Below are 16966 nucleotides of genomic sequence, written 5' to 3' on the forward strand. Positions count from 1 at the left end.
CTCAAATGCCGAAAAGGCTTATGATCGTATTCATTGGCAATATATGTTTAAAACTCTTCAATGGTTTGGTTTTGGTCCAACTTTCATTTCTTATGTTAAATTGTTATATTCTTGCACCCGTGCCAGTATTTTTGTAAATAATCATTTCTCCAGATTTTTTCCTTTATCTAGAGGTACACGTCAGGGATGTCCCCTTTCTCCCTTGTTGTTTGTTTTATGCCTTGAACCCTTCCTTGAACGTATTCGTGTCAATACACATATTTCTGGCTTCACGCATAATTCCATTGAAACCAAAATATCAGCATATGCTGATGACATATTAATATATATGTCCAACCCTCACACTTCCCTTCCACCATTTTTGGATGAGGTTTAGTTATATTCCAGTATTTCTGGTTATAAATTAAACCTCTCTAAAACAGAAGTTTTGCCTCTGAACTCTCTGTGGTATCAATATATGTTTAATGACACTAACTTCCCTGGGCGCCCCACAAAAATTAAATACCTTGGTATTTGGTTCTCTGCTACTCTGTCTACCGCAATTAGATATACGTTCAATGCACTAATCACCAAAATTCAATCACTCCTTCTTACTTGGACCCCTCTTTATCTCTCTTGGTGGGGTAGATTAGATACTATCAAAATGAAGATTGTGCCTCATGTCCTCTATACACTATCTATATTGCCTATTCGAATTCCTATTTCTTATTTTTTACAAATTAATTCCATCTGTACAAAGTTTTTATGGAATAAGAAACACTCACGAATTGCCCTTTGCTTTATCTTATGAATTTGCTGATATCCCTATACCCAGATGGATTGTTTTTGAACGCTCCTCATTAGAAGATTTTTCTTTTCATAATGTAATATATATGTCTAATTGTACTTTCATATCCAAGAATCCTATTTTAAAATATTCCCAAAATGGATTGTATAATATATTTTCTGATGGTCTTAACCCATTTCAATGTTTTTTATCTTCTACTATCTGGTATAATAAATGTCTCAAATATAAAGGTAAATCATTCTATTACAAACATTGGAAGGAGAAGGGAATTATTTTTGTGTATCAATTGATTCACCAGAATTCTGGTATTCCCTTCCCTGAATTAAAATCACGCTACCATTTACCTAACACATCTCTTAATGAATACATCTTAATTTCAACCGCCTTACGATCACAATTAGCTTCTCATGACCACCCCAGTGGCTACCCTCTCTTACTCCACCTACACCGTTATACAGTTTCTCTCAAGCGCACAGACCTAAAGCTGCTCTCGTTTATAAATTATTTTTGTTACATGTTACTGAAAGACCTAAATCTCTTATTGAAATTGGGTGGGAAACAGACTTATCCTTATCACTCTCTATCTCTGTTTGGGACAAACTATGGTCTAAGTTATTTAAAGTTTCTGCCGCTGCTCGTATAACCCAATCTCTGTATTTTATTTACAATAGAGCAGTTATTACTCCTGTTTGTATATCCAAGTTTTCCCCTTCCTCTTCTCCATTATGCTGGTCGTGTTCTTTTTATACCAGCACTTTAAAACATCAACTTGTTCCAATGTATTGAAATTTGTTTGGTCTACTTGCATGAAACTTTTTAAATGTGACATTACATTATCATTACAAAATGTTTTTCTAGGTTCATCCTCACCTGATTTAGATGACGCCACTCCTATTTCTTTATTGCTTGACCTTTTTATTGCATTAGCATTCAGAGTTATTTTGTCATGTTGGAAAGACAATTTCAAAGTATCTTCATTGACTTGGTGGAACTTTATCTGTGATGAACATAGAATTGCTAATGTCTCTTCTTCTATTCTTTATCAAAAAATTTAATCTGATCTTCTCTGGTTACCATTTATCTTTCTACTCGTGCCCCCATGCCTAAACATTTATTTTTCTCCTTACTCTCCTATATGCTTTTCTGAACATTTTATATCTTCTTTGTTTTTTTATCCACTTATATATTTATTTACTTTTCTTTCCCTTTTTTACTTCTTTCACCTTTTTCTTTCTTTTCCCTCTAGTGGTTTCACATCCTGCACTTACATACTAATTGTTCATCTATTATCTGTACTATGTTTTTTGACTTTGTGAATGTTTTTGCTCTTTGTTTGTTCTTCTTGAAAATTCAATAAAAATTCTTAAACACAAAACAAAAAAGTATTATTGCCCATTTCAGAATAGAGATATGGTTTTATTTAATGAGGAGCATGCGGATGACAAAAGGTTATTTACTGACCCAGGTGGTCTTTAGATCAGAATACATTTGCCCACAATAGAATCGGATAACATAATTTTGAGTGCTAAATATTCTGTGTCTTTCATAGGAGGAATACTGTAATTCGAAATCTTAAGATATATTTTAAAAATACAGGCTATCCTTCGACGCTTCTATCCGGACAGTCCAGATGTCTGATACCATGGCCTGTCAGAGCGGCCTGTTCAATCTCAGGCATGGCGTCATTGCGCAGCCACGTCTCAGTAGTACAAAACCAGTCTAGGTTATGTTCCAGCATGAGGTCGCAATGGTTAACTAGTGAGAGAACATTAATAAGGGCACTGGCTAAAGTGTGATGCCTGGAGGGGATGGGCTTTGCCCTGTTGTGCCACTACTGATAATTCCTCGTGCGTATGTAGCTTGTTATGATCATGGCGTAGCCCACAACAGTGAGACTCACAAAAACCCTTCATCCTAAAATGCAACAAAACAAGTTAAACGCTTAAGTTATTTGAACGAATTTATTCTGTCACACACAGAAAATTTTATTTCTTCCATGTCGCTGCTCTAGTAATTGTCCCTCATCCGTCTGATAGATCCAACTCTGGGGCTTGAGGCTCCCCAGTCGCTGTACCTCCGGTACTCGCCGGGTCTCAGGTAGTACTGACGCCCTCTGTAGTTGGGCTCCTCGTAGAAGATCCAGTGCCCGTCCTGCACATTACAGGAGTGGATTTCATGGAAGCGGAAGTGTTCATGAACATTGGGACAGTCATCTGAGAACTCCATCATGTGCCCGCCAAAGTCTTCTCTCTCGTACACGCGCAACCTGTAGGATCCGTGGTGCTGTGAGGAGTGAACAAAGATAAGTCTCAGGCGACAATTCTAGTGCAGTTATAAAGCTAAGCCCAACCTTCCAGAAATGAGTTCCTTGCTCTTTACTAGTTAAGATAAATAATTCATGAAGAACCCATTCATGACGGCGAGTTTAGTGACTGATTAAAAGTGGTGAACTTGGTTTCACATATAGTCAGAGAGGCAAGCCGTCTGAGTGGGCTATTCTTTCTAGCATCTGGCACTCTAATGTTCAATTCTTCTGTAGAAGATTCAATTCAGTTTTATATCTATTAGAAGGTGTAAAATGTCACTCCTAATCTAAATTCCTCTCTAAATCAGTGTGATGTATAGTGCAGCGTGTACACGCTTTTGTTGTATTGCTGCTGAGGTAGAGCCAGACAAATGCCACCTCAATTTGTCAATTCTGATGACCTTATACCAAAATGTCAAATTCTCACAGAATAAACTTCGATTCCATTAACCCTTCGTTATATATAATACCACAAAATCTTCACTTTCAGTTCGTTGTCACTAATTTAACAATTGCAATTTTGGTGCAACACTTACAAGTTTGCACGTTGTTGAAAATGCAAAATTGGCACTTGCCTATTTCCAATCCGAAACAGCAATGGTACAGATCTGCACACATTATCAAAAGGAAACAGTACCACTTTTGACCCAATAAGTGGTCTTAATTCGAGCGTATGTTTCTCATTCTGGGTGCACTGGCACTGTGGTGCTGTAACAGAGCACACAGGGCATACTGATCCTGTGATGTGTGGGATTTACCAGATGCAGCATTACTATGCTTGTTCTAAGTTGTTCTTCTCCCAAGGAGTCATAACTCATGTTTTACTTATTTTGAACAGTGTTTCCTGTTGACATTTTGTAAAGCTGTTGGGGATTTTTTTCTAGGGTTGTATCATGACACGTTGCTGTAACTCAGAGCTTGCCCCGCATTCACTTAACCTGATATTTGTCCGAGGACGAGCTTGATTTTCATATGTCACAGATCAGAAATAGTGAGCAAGGTTTGCCTCTTTCTGTTTGAGCTGTGCTGTCTAAAATCCTGCACTAACTCTCAGAAATAACAGGTTAAATTCTGTGGTCGAAGTGGATGGAGTCTGAGGGGAACGACAGATAACACAGATGTATCCTTTTTGAGTGGTATTGCAAGGGAGATACCAGCTGAGCTGTGAAGTGTGCACTTTTAATGGACAGTTATAAAAAAAAAATCACTGTGTACAGTCCCGGTATTACTAAAAACTATAGTTTGGAAGCACTTTTTTTATCCTAAACCTTTATGTGCTTTTTGTAGCAGCCTATAGTGTGTGTAATGCAAGGTTAAAACCTGCAGTGCATTAACTAATTGAGGTTTCATAATGTACGGAAGTGCATTTCCCACTGATTACCTTAGCTTTCAATTATTTTTAATTTAAGCAGTGTCTTATTTTATATGTATCTAACTGAAAGTTAAAGACCCGAGTGCAGAATGTTTTCTTTTTAACATTAACAGGCTAGGCTGTGATCCAATCCATATATGTTCAGTATTCAAGGAAGAAAAATAATGTTTCTATAACCATTGACCTTATTAATAATGTTAACATAGCCATAGCCAGGATCGGAAAATACAATTCATGGATAATTTTCCCGTTCTTCGTGTGCTATAGAAAGCACTTCAGAATTTCTACCCCTCAGCGGTCGTACACTGAAGCACAGTGCTGAGTAAGTGTTTAGGCTGAGGGCAACAGCGGCTGCTGTCACGGGCTGAGTAGAATCATGTAGTTGGCCCACTGCCAAACCGACATCAGAAGTAGGCTTTACGCATCGGCATTACCCTAGCACGCCTGTCAAATGGCAGACTAGTATAGTTTCCTTGCAAGCACCTGGAGTATGTTGCTCTGTTTTAAGTACAGGGGCTCCTGGAGTATATGTCTTATTAGACTGGTGTGAGAATGTACAGGTGCAGGATATGTATTTATTCAGCCATTGTTAGTGGCATGTGAATTTTTCATCACTGAACTAGGATCTCTCATTTCAGGATAGGTTACATTATGCCTCCAAAAACAACATATATTGAAATCACATCAAATTTCACATTGTGAAATATCGCTTTTTTATTATAGTGTGGTGAGGAGAGAGGAGGTAGCATTCTTTGCCTTCGCGCACAGTTTTCTGACACCTCATCAAATACAACCAAAAGTACCTGTGGAGCCAGGCGACATGATCTGATGGAGTCGTTGTAGCCCATCCATTGGTGGAAGTCCGGGTACTCGCCTCTTCTCAGATAGTACTGGTGCCCCCTGAAGTTGGGGTGCTCATAAAGGATCCAGTTGCCACTTTCCACCCGGATGGAGTTGCAGCGGCTGAAGTGAGAGCTCAGATCGGGACACTCAGAGCTGCACTCATAGGAGCGACCTCTGAAGTTCTTGTCCTCGTAGAAGATGATCTGTGAAGGGGGTGGTGGATTGGAGATAGAGCATGTTATTAAGGATCTCTAGGTTAAGCAGGCTGGGTTTTCTAAAACAATACTTAAAGCTTCAAGACACAATTTAATACTCACATCATGTGATTTTTTTAATTTGAAGTTTGATAGAGCATTTAGAAGACCAAAATGTGAATCAGAGTTTTTTACAGAGTAGAAACAATATTGTTGCCATTTTTCCTTAAGTGACTCAGAGAAAACAATGAATATTCACTTGAAGCACAGAACTGTTTATACCATTAGAATATGTATATCCAAACAAAAGTGGCACACAATTCCTCAGATTTCTTTCATTATGGTGCAAAAAGTTTCAAAGGAAACAGACCTCACTAACAGGCTGTGAGAACTAGGAGTCATTGTGTTTAAAGAAGACAATTGGAGCATCTAAATGAATGACCACACCCATTAATGACCACATCCACTAATACAAGGCCACTAATGGGAGGATTTTGCAGTTACCATACCATTATTAGGGCAAGACTGGGAACCCAACGCATCCCTGGAAAATATCGTCAGACCAGACGCCGTATGGTGCGTAACAAGCGTAATGAGCAAACCTGACCATGACAACGGGGCAAAGGGTTCCCTGCTCAAGAAAATTTGGGGAAAAATCGCAAAGAAATGGTGAATTCTGCAACACATTTTTCATGATATATTCAATACTATTCGCTTTTGAAGCATAGTAAATTATGAGCCTTACAGGGCACCAGGATATTGAGTCAGACCCACAGACATACATACGGAGAACACAAAAAACATAAGATGTCAAGCATGAAACAAATCTAAATATAAGTGTATGGATTCACTGTTAACATAGCAAGAAGCTGAGAACACAGTGAAAGATCATTTTGATAGATGTTAGCATCCCCCAGCCCAATAAGTAGCAAGACAGGGCCATCTTTAGCGTTGGTGGCACCCGGTGCAACAATATTTCTGGATGTCTCCCCAATGACCTATTCCTTTACATATATTTAATTTGTTATTTATCACCTATTTGAGAAATTGGGTTGCTGGGTTACCCCGGAAAACCCTCAATCCTCTATCACCCCCACCCATTTGCCCCACATTTTGCGGTATTTCTTTGGGCATCCCCTGGCTTCGTACATGGGTTTTTCCTGCACCGCACACCAGTCCACCCCCCTGCGCCAACGTGTCAAGGTGGGCGCCGTCGGGCTCAGCCAGTTTGCCGCAATGTCTCTCTTGGCTACCATCATGGCTGTGTTTCAAAAGAGTTTGTCAATCCGAAATCCATCCAGCCCCTCGGTGACCCCCAAGAGTACATTCAGTGGGTTAAGAGGAACCTCCCAGCCCAGGACCTTGGTGAGTTCTCCGACCACAGATTCCCAAAAGCGTATGATTACTGAGCAGAGCCATACCATGTGGTACAAATCAGCTTGTGGTTGACTACAATGGGGGCATGACGTCTCGTACTTGAGCCCTGCGTGGTGAAGGCGCAGCGGTGTAAGATAGGCGGCGTGGAGATAGTATATTTGGACTAAGCGGAGCCTGTTTTAGGTTACATTAGCGCGTCTCTCCAATCGTCGTCCTCAAGGGCCCCGAGCCATCCCTCCCAGCGACCTCTGAGGAGGTGTAGTTCATTTGGAGTGTAGTTCGTAAGGGAGCAATACATGCAGGAAATCCCCCCTTTCCCCAGGTTGCCAGTCATGATTTGGGCCTCAGGTGGACTGTATTCAGGTAGGGAGGTGCCCTCTGGCATGTGGGAGTGGAGGGCATGGCGCAACTGCAAGTAGCAATTGAACTGTGAAGGATGCAGGGAATAACAGGTTTGCAGGTCTTGGAAAGAGCGCAGACGGTCCCCTCCCCATACCGCACCCAGCTTCGAGATCCCGATAAGATCCCATGCTCTAAAGCCAGACAGGGGTATTGTGGTCTGCCAGTCGAAGCACTCCCGCGAAAGATGAAGGGGACCAGAACAGATTTGGCAGAGTTTAGCCAGAGGCCGGAGACCTGTTCAAATAGACTCAATGAACGGAGGCACCGGGGACCCGACTGCGCTGGCTTCACCAGAAAGAGCAGGACGTCGTCTGCACAAAGGGCAATTTTGTCCTCCCCCAACCTGGGCCATTTCCATCCCATAATTTGTGCATCCGATCATATAAGGCAAGTGAAGGGCTACATCCCAAATGCAAAGAGGAGGGGCGAGAGGGGGCATCCCTGCCTCGTGCCTCTCCTGATGGGGAAGGCCTCCATTGACAAGCACCCGGGCTCCCGGCTTACTGTATAGAGTTTTAACCAGGTTGCGGAAGTATTCCCCAAATCCCATCTCCATCAACACCTCCTCTAGATACCGCCAGGCCACTGAATCAAAAGATTTCTTGAAATCAGCGAGAAGGAGCGACAAGTATGGGGTCAATCTCTTGCGATTCTCCAGAGCAAGGTGGAGGAGCATGAGACAGTGTCTGGTACCCCGAGAGGGCATGAAGCCGCACTGGTCATGGTGGACCCGTTTGGACAAGTGCCGTTGCATGCAGTTGGCTAAGATAGAGGCAAACTCCTTATGTCCTGAGTTGATGAGAAAGATGGGGTAGTACTCGGAGCAATGCGTTGAGGGGGGCTGAGACTCAGGAATCACCACAATGGTGGCAATATAGGTTTTGGCACGGAACAAACCTCTGTCCATCGCCTCGGCATATACCTCCAGGAGATGAGGCACCAGCGTGTCTCGGTAGGCTGCATACAACTCCTGCGGGAGTCCATTCGGACCCTGGGTCTTACCAGAGGCCATGTGAGATATAGCTTCATGGATCTCCTCCAGAGTAATCGGGAGGTCCAACGCCTCCGCCTCGGGCTCGCTAAGCTGCAGCAGAGAGATCTTCTCCTGATGAAGCAGCTCCGGGAGCGAAAGATCAGGAGTTTGAGCGGAATAGAAGGTGGCATAGTAAGTGGCAAAGCGCTGAGCTACCTTCCCCGGGGAGTGGTGAGTCGAGCCATCTGGGGCAAACACCTCCGGTATAATGTGGTTAGCCAACGGGTACGTGGCCAGGCAATGGAAGAGCTTCCCGTTTTGTCTCCCCACCCATAAACTCTTGCCACAGAGGACACCCACAACAGCTTGGCGGCCTTCAAGGAAGTCTGCCGAAGCTCATCTCTCAAAAATGGCAATCATCTGGCCTGGGCCTCAGATCTCTCCTCAGGCGGCAGGCCCTCAATGAGGTTGGCTTGAGCTTCCAGTAGCGTAAGCCGGGCATCTTGCGCTGTGCGCTGGAGTTTGAGTTGGCCTTTGGCGAAGCCACGAATGGTGGCCTCACCAGCTTCCCATAGAAAACTAGCTGAGGAGACCGAGCCATGGTTGGTGGTGAAGTAACGTTGGAGCTCCTCATCCACCGATTCCCTAAAGTCAGAGGGCCCGATTCACAGAACTAACTTAAGACAAAATCCTAAACTTACTACCATTTTCGTATTCACAGAAGGCACTTACTCATTTTGGTATTCACAGAAGACACTTACTCACTTTGGTATTCACAGAAGTTAGTAGTCCTAACCTTAGAACTCCTAAATGCCTTCTGTGAATACCGAAAGTCTTAAAATTAGGATTTTTCTCAGTTTAGGAGTCCTAAAGTTAGGACTCCTAACGTTACTACTACTAAACTGAGAAAAATCCTAATTTTAAGGCTTTCGGTATTCACAGAAGGCATTTAGGAGTCCTAAAGTTAGGAGTCCTAACTTTACTACTACTAAATTGAGAAAAATCCTAATTTTAAGACTTTCGGTATTCACAGAAGGCATTTAGGAGTCCTAAAGTTAGGAGTCCTAACTATACTACTACTAAACTGAGAAAAATCCTAATTTTAAGGCTTTCGGTATTCACAGAAGGCCTTTAGGAGTCCTAAAGTTAGGAGTCCTAACTGTACTACTACTAAATTGAGAAAAATCCTAATTTTAAGACTTTCGGTATTCACAGAAGGCATTTAGGAGTCCTAAAGTTAGGAGTCCTAACTATACTACTACTAAACTACGAAAAATCCTAATTTTAAGACTTTCGGTATTCCCAGAAGGCATTTAGGAGTCCTAAAGTTAGGACTCCTAACTTCTGTGAATACCGAAATGAGTAAGTGCCTTCTGTGAATACCAAAATGAGGAAGTGCCTTCTGTGAATACCAAAATGGTAGTAAGTTTAGGATTTTGTCTTAAGTTAGTTCTGTGAATCGGGCCCTTAATCCTGGAGAAACCAGGCGTTTAGCCTTCAAATCAGACACAAGGATTCTGGGAGGTTGCCAGTCTCCATCATTAAGGGTGAGTGGTCAGAAATACCTCTCGGGAGGATAGTGATATCTTTAATTACTCGACAGTCCATAGCCGGCATGAAAATATAGTCTAATTGTGCATGCGTGCGATGGGAGGCTGAGGTGTGGGTGTACTGTCGGGTCACTGGATGCGAAAGCCTCCAAGCATCGCAAAGCCCTAAAGCGGCTGTCCAGTTCATCAAAAGATTAGCGTGGGAGATTCTAGAGGCCGAGGGGGCTCTGGCGGTGTCAAGGGCAGGGTTCATAACTGCGTTGAAGTCACCCCTAACACCAGTAATTCCCGGGGGCTAGGCGGCAACCAGGCTCGCAATATGCTTAAGGGTGGAGGACATCACGGTTGGAGGGGAGTACAGGGATAGCAAATTCAGATCACGGTCAACAATGGTTCCTTCCAAGGCCACAAAGCTACCCGAAGGGTCAGCAGTTGTCTTGGGTAGTACAAATTGGAGGGTAAGGCAGACAAGAATGGCTACACCCCTCGACCCTCGGTTGAAGCCGGAGTGCCAGACCCTGCCGTAGCCGTACCTTGCCAGGAAGAGGCAGCTGTTACCTGAAAGGTGGGTTTCTTGGAGCATCAGTATGTTAATTGCGAGGCGTTGTGCGTATTTCAAGACCGCTGTTCGCTTGACTCTGTCTAACATCCCATTAACATTCCAGGACATTATATGAAGCGTTCCCCTCCCACTATGAGTGTCATTCATGGGAAACACAGTTGTGTGGTGGGCGTCACAGAACAGGCGGCAGGCTTGTTCCGTCTGCGCGAGTTAGGAAATGCATCATTGTAGTGTGAGGTGTGTGCGCGCTTGCCATGCTACCGGTCAAAGATGCTAGTGCAAGGAACAAGTGTGTCAACAAAAAACTGGAACGACAGTCTCTTTTCCCTACCTCACTCTACCCCCTCCCCCTCCCTATACTTCTGGAACCGAAGCATCTGTCGCCCTGAAAAGAAAACAAGTTAACTATAACAGGCAGCCAAGCTAAAACGCTTAGTAGGGCAGTTTGTGGCCATTGTGACGGATGTGGACGGTCATCAGCCTGTGTCTAAGTGGATAGTGATCACGGAGATCTACCCCGGTATTGGCCCAACAGCCTTTTGCAAATCAGACTGCCGCATCTCCATCAATGTCCTGGAGTGTGGGGCTTCTAAAAAGGTATGAGCCCAACAAGGCAGGTTGCAAGGCCCCGGATGGGTCTGTATCGCGGCTCATGTTGTCGATGGGGCTGGCACGGCTTCGGTCATCAAGGAGCAAGGGTGGCCCCTCTGGTGGCCACCCACTGGGCCCGAGGTCCGGCGACCATGATGCCTCCCCCCGCTAAACCCCTCCTACGAGACTGGGTGTGTCTCCGCTGTTGCTTGGGAGAAGACAGACTTATTTGCTACGGGTCAGACAGCGCTGGGGGGAAGCATGTCGAGTCCACAAGGGCCGTTCCTCAGTGAGCCAGGTCCAGGCAGGCTGCGGGGTGTCAAAAAAGATTGTTTTGCCGTGTAAGATAACTCAGAGGCGAGCCGGGAGGAGGAGGCCATATCTAAGCCCTAAGTTGCTAAGCTTCTGCTTAACGTCAGCATAGGAACAACGCTAGGCTTGCATCTCCCTCATGTAGTATGGGAAGAGCATGATGGTGCTTTTTTGGTACTTCAGGGGGCCCTGAGCTCGGGCCGTGCTGAGGATGGCATCTCTGTCCCAGAAGTTGAGGATCCTCACTATGATAGGACGGTGCGGGGCACCAGGAGGAGGTTTAGGCGCCAAAGAGCGGTGGGAGCAGTCAATAGCAAACCAGACCGACAGGGCATCTTTGGGCATCCATGATTTCAGCCATGCCTCTATGAAGGTGTCTGCATGACCCTGCTCGACCCCCTCTGGGAACCCCACCAGGCGCAGGTTATTCCACCACAAACGGTTTTCGGCGTCCTCCACCCAACAATGCAGCTCTGATGTACGAGTCTGCAGGCGGGACACCTGAGTCTTCAGCTGCCCAAGTTCGTCCTCAACCGTGGAGAAATGGGTCTCCGCCTCCGAGATCCGGGCCGTGGTGTTACGAAGGTCCTGATGTATAAGAGCAATGTCCACCCAGACCTCCCTGATCCTGCTCTCCACCGAAGCCTGGGAGGCGACGATGGCCTGTAGGATGGTTGAGAGATCAGTCCCAGGGCCCCCAGGCGTCCCATCTGTTGGGTTGCGGTCTGTGGTGGTATATTGGTCCATCTTAGTCTGAGTTTGCAGAGCGGATGTCTTGGGGGAGCAGTCCCTATCCATCTCCGCTGCAGGCGCAGGACCACAGACATACAGTCAGCAGGAATAGCCCAGGCTCGTGGAGGGGATGAACCTATGTGGGTGAGGCATGTCACCCGAGTCATCTATACTCGGATCTGGACACCGCCCTCTCCTCCATACAGGCAGAAAAAAAGAAAAATTGTATATGCCATAATTTGCCCATGCGGTAAAATTTACATTGCCAAGACAAATCAGGAGATAAGACAACGGATTAAAAATAAAGTACTGACAGCTCCAATGGTTAATCATTTCACACAAAAAAAACATAGCAAGAAAGATTTAAACTGGACTGTCATTTCTGTGATCAAACCGAACCCCAGAGGAGGTGACACAGAGACACTTTTATTGTGAAAAGAAGCCTATCAGATTGCAAGATTTAACAGTATTATTAGTGGTTTGAACGAAATGGCAGAAATAGGTAGAATTTAGTGCTCTCCCTCCATAAAAGGTAGACAATCTTAAGATGAACCAGCCCTCTTCTGGGACTCATCTACCCACACTGCAACATCACTGGTAAGAAGTACAAAACAACTGTTAACTCATAAGTGAATGCATGAACGAAGTGAGGTCAAGACCCCTAACACGCTTCGACGAGCGCCCGTGAAAGTAAGTCAGCTATGCAACTGTATCAAACTCTACCAATGATCGCGTAACCTCTTTCCTCTACTGAGACGGAGTATTTCATTGTTTTCAGAATGAACGGTTAAGAGATTGATCGCCGCTACGTATAAGGATGACGACATCACTTGAATAAACCGCCATGAGGCTTTATCACTAATCAGTGTATTTTTTTAACAATCAAACGTAAGTTATTATTGCATTTTCACACTACAGAAGTGCTACCTTGTGGTCTTTGATTGGTGCGCACACTTATCATGGCATTATTTGCATTACAGTCGGAGTCACTTGGAACTCCTTTGAATTCTGATTTTGTGCCCATACAAAAGCAAGAAAACATTTAATTAGGTACCAGAACCACATTTGTATATATGTAACTAGTTTTTAGGAGAGTCTAGAAATTGATTCTTGAACCTTCCCCCATTTTTTCTTTTTTTCGATTGCATCCAGTCTAAGCCCTGAAGAGAATCCCTACATTTACTCTGGGGCTTGAAACGCGTGGGCACCACATAACACAGGGAATATGTATTTAATACATTTTGCCCTATGTAGGAAGTTATACAAATTTCTACCTTCCTACTAGGCCTAGCAATATTTCCCTTTGGTGGGCAGCACCGCAATATTGACAAAGAATTTGGTTGTTGAAACAGTTGTAAGGTTGCTGCCTGTTTGAAAGACAAGACTGGCTCAATAATGTGTGTAATTTATGTTTTTTGTGTACAACAGTGTTATTTTATGTTTGACATGTAAAGTTCAATGTATGTTGACAAATGGGGAAAAGGAAGTTTCCCCCTTGGTCTGACTCTTAAAGTAAATAAACTATTTCACTAGCTCAAAAAGATGACATCAATATAGTAAATAAATACTTAAGATCATATAATTCATTGAATGGCCTTACTCTGTTAAATAATGTTAATAGCAGTTCAAACGTGATGGTTAGTGCATTGTTGAAACTTTTGGAAAGTGGACATTTCTCTGTACTTACTGCTCTTTGTGCGTACAGCCTGTCTCCAACACATTTCTGGGTTGGTTGACAGATACACTTTGTGCATTCACTCTAGACAGCCACAAAAAAGGAAGGTGAGGCTCATCTGGATTCTGAGAACTCACCTGCATTCATCTACATTCCGATGTGTGTTCCTGGGCAGGGAGGAATGGTAGGGGCTGACACTTACTCTCCATTAGGTAGTGTCCTGTCCACACACAAAGCACTGATTGACCCCTCACAAGTAGCCTGGCAGACAGGACTGGGTTGAAAGGCATCCCTCTGCACTTCAGAGAGCTGCTTTGAAGTCACCCCCTACATCAAAGGCACTTTAGGTATAAGTACTGGGTCTCTGACCCCCTTAAATCAAACATTCCTGGATCTTGAACTGAAGCTCTGTCAGAAAAACTACTGTACTGCTTCAATGACTTAACTGGACTGCTTTGCTGGAAGGACTGCTTTTCTGCTTGTTGCCTTGCTGCTCCTGACTCTGCTGAAAGACAGCTGGACTCTAACTTCCCTCTAAGTGCTCTCCAAGTGCTTGCTGGCTTGCTTCCTTTTTTCTGAAGTCCAAGGACACAAAAGACTTCCTACAAATTTGCTGATGCTGCTGTACTCTGCCTTCTGTGAGTCCTACCCTCGCCTGAGGTGCTCTCTCCAAGTTGTGGGCCTTAGAAGTGGATTATGCAGCTGTTTTGCTACAAAACGGAAGCATTATCACCACTGCGCCGGTCGGAACCAATGCATCATCCTTCATCTCCGACTAAGAGGCTGTACAATTACATTGGTTCTACAGCCTACGCGGCCTGCCGACAATGCTCTGTGCGGATCAATGATGACACATTGCCTTCATTTCTGCAAAGCTTGACAGCGACCCAATTGCATAGAAAAGAGTGATGCATAGTGCGCTCAGAGGTGACGAGGTGACGCTTTGATCGATCCAACGTACTTTCTCAGCGGACCGTGGGTGGGTCCAGTAGCCGGCCTGCCATCCATTGCGGTCGGCCCGAACTTTGGTTGTGCACCAGTCCCTCGCAACCTCAAGTAACCTTTTGACCGCTAGTGACTTCTAAGCACTATATTTGCATTTGATCTTTAAAAATTCATATCTTAGCTTCCACTGATTGGAATATTGTCATTTTGGTCTCAGTTTGCTCAGATAAATATTCTCAGTTGTTCTAACCCTGTGTGGAGTCTTTTTTTGGTGTATTCATTGTGTTACTGTGTATTTGTGTGTTACAAGTGTGTATCTAGTTTTCCCTGACTAGAGTGGTTGTTCCTGTGTGACCTGGGTGCATACTTCAGCCAACCAGGAATTCCAGTTCTAACAATTGCTCACTGTGCTATATTATGATTGTAACTTATGAACTGCAAGTAACAAATTATCTCTATGACAAAACTAGACCAGTCTCACCCTTCCAGCTTCCTCTGGAAACGGCTGGTACGCAGTATGGGCAGTCAGGACTTGGACAGTATGTACGCTTCTCTGAACACATGCTTGAAAATGGGGCACCAAAAACTCACTGCAGTGCTGTAAAGCCTATTTTATCAGTGAGCTTTCCATTTTTAGGTCTTGGCTGTAGCCAGCGTTAACTGCCTGCCAGGACCTATTGTTTCTGAACCATTACGTATAGTTGGAGTGGGCTTTTGGCCAGCCCCTATGCTCGTGATTGGATAACTTTTTGCTTATCTAGGAAGTCTGATCTTGATTCAATAGCTGTCTTACCTAATCTTGTATTTACCCTCCTCAGTGGTAGTTCGGTTTTACAGATGCGTTCTCTATTGCTGAAATTAGTTGTTAGCACTGCATGAGAATGCATGTTTTTCTTGATCCTTCTAATATACCTTCCACGCTGATCCTTTGTTCTGGTTTGCCACATCATGACTCCCTGTCTCATCATCCTTTGTCTTTTCATCCAGCCCCTCGTGCACTGTTTATTTGGTATGCTCCTGTTCTCCCAATCATCCGTTGCTCCCTAATCCTGCTCCCCATTTCACATCATGATGCATGCACTATGTCGCGCTGGCAATCAATTTGGCAATTGCTAATGCCAATGTGAACAAGAATTGGCAAACCCAATAGATTCCCCTTTGGCAGCCGAGACCTATTGGCTTTGCCAATTCTTGATTATTTTATGTTTTAACATATCTGTACATATATGTGTGCGTGCACGTCAAACGTAAGTGTATCTTACAACTAATTCGGATGCGGTTCACTCAAAAGTGTAATTAATATTGCTCACTTCTCCACCATGTGGCTAATTGTTAAATAATTTAATGACCGACACCGAGTGATTTTTTATGCGCTGATTTTTTTTATATTAGTTAAATGTTAATTTATTATTTAAATATGTCATTGTGCTTATCTTCCTACTCCTGATATGGATGCATTACTTTTAAGACGTGCATTTAGCATTGGAAATGCGAAAGTCTCCACATCATCTAATCACAATGAACAGAAAATAAACTACAAGGTAACAGCAGTGATAGCAAAAGTAGTTACAAACGTTTGCAGAGCTCAAAAATTATCCATAATCGTACAAACGCCAGCTTTTGAGCTTTATTCCAGGGGTGGGTTCAGCCTGAACGGAATCAGTGAACAACGTGTGTGCAAACGAGAATAGGAGGAATACCAGACAAAGCGTTCAGAGGCATCTCTCATACCTTCCCCATGCTGGCTGGAGGGCTGCTGTCGATGGCGCCAGAGCTGGTCTACTTGTTGTGAGTGGGTTTATCTGGCTGGCCTTATATACTTCCACCGGGACTGGGTCTCGGTCAATGCAAACAATGCGTTCTCTAAAGGGGCCCCGCTTTCTGCCTAGTAAGTCAAATGTACAGCACTCTCATTTCCATGGTGGATTGTTCTGCGGATTGTTCGATCTTCAACTACTGTGTTTTTTGGGTAAAAAGTACAATGCAATTTGCGTAAGAGCTGTGAAAGGAATGCATTGCATTACTGTTTGCCTGGTGAACGGTGTATTGTCCCTTTTTTCAATGAAAAGAGTTGAGGGCTGGCAATGATACCTCTGTTTTTTGTCGCTCGAGTTTACTTTCAATTCAGATTTTCATGACAGAAACGTATAAAGCAAACACATTGATAACATATCACGGTGGATTTGTTTTTACTTCTGCTGTTATGGGGAAAAAGTGGAGATAAGAGGACAAGGGAATCATCTATATATCTAAATATGCAACAAGAAATATAGTATTAAGATATATGGATTCATCTCATTTAATACTTGCCACGACCATTATCGTTCTTTGAAAGTTCAAAGATAA

The 16966-nt window shown here is 43.7% G+C and overlaps 1 protein-coding gene across 1 annotated transcript; it reads right to left on the reverse strand.

Moving 5' to 3' along the window:
* Positions 1-2733: 2733 nt before the first annotated feature.
* Positions 2734-16429, reverse strand: LOC146858086 (gamma-crystallin-3-like). The gene is made up of 3 exons (XM_085648847.1): positions 16352-16429; positions 5268-5510; positions 2734-3070 (listed from the first exon to the last, which is right to left on the reverse strand). Exons 1-3 carry the CDS (start codon positions 16358-16360, stop codon positions 2795-2797), a joined length of 528 nt encoding a protein of 175 aa, XP_085504973.1. The 5' UTR covers positions 16361-16429; the 3' UTR covers positions 2734-2794.
* Between the last annotated feature and the right edge of the window lie 537 nt (positions 16430-16966).

Source organism: Triturus cristatus, chromosome 3_2, assembly GCF_964204655.1.
Source record: "Triturus cristatus chromosome 3_2, aTriCri1.1, whole genome shotgun sequence".
Classification (NCBI taxonomy): Eukaryota; Metazoa; Chordata; class Amphibia; order Caudata; family Salamandridae; genus Triturus; species Triturus cristatus.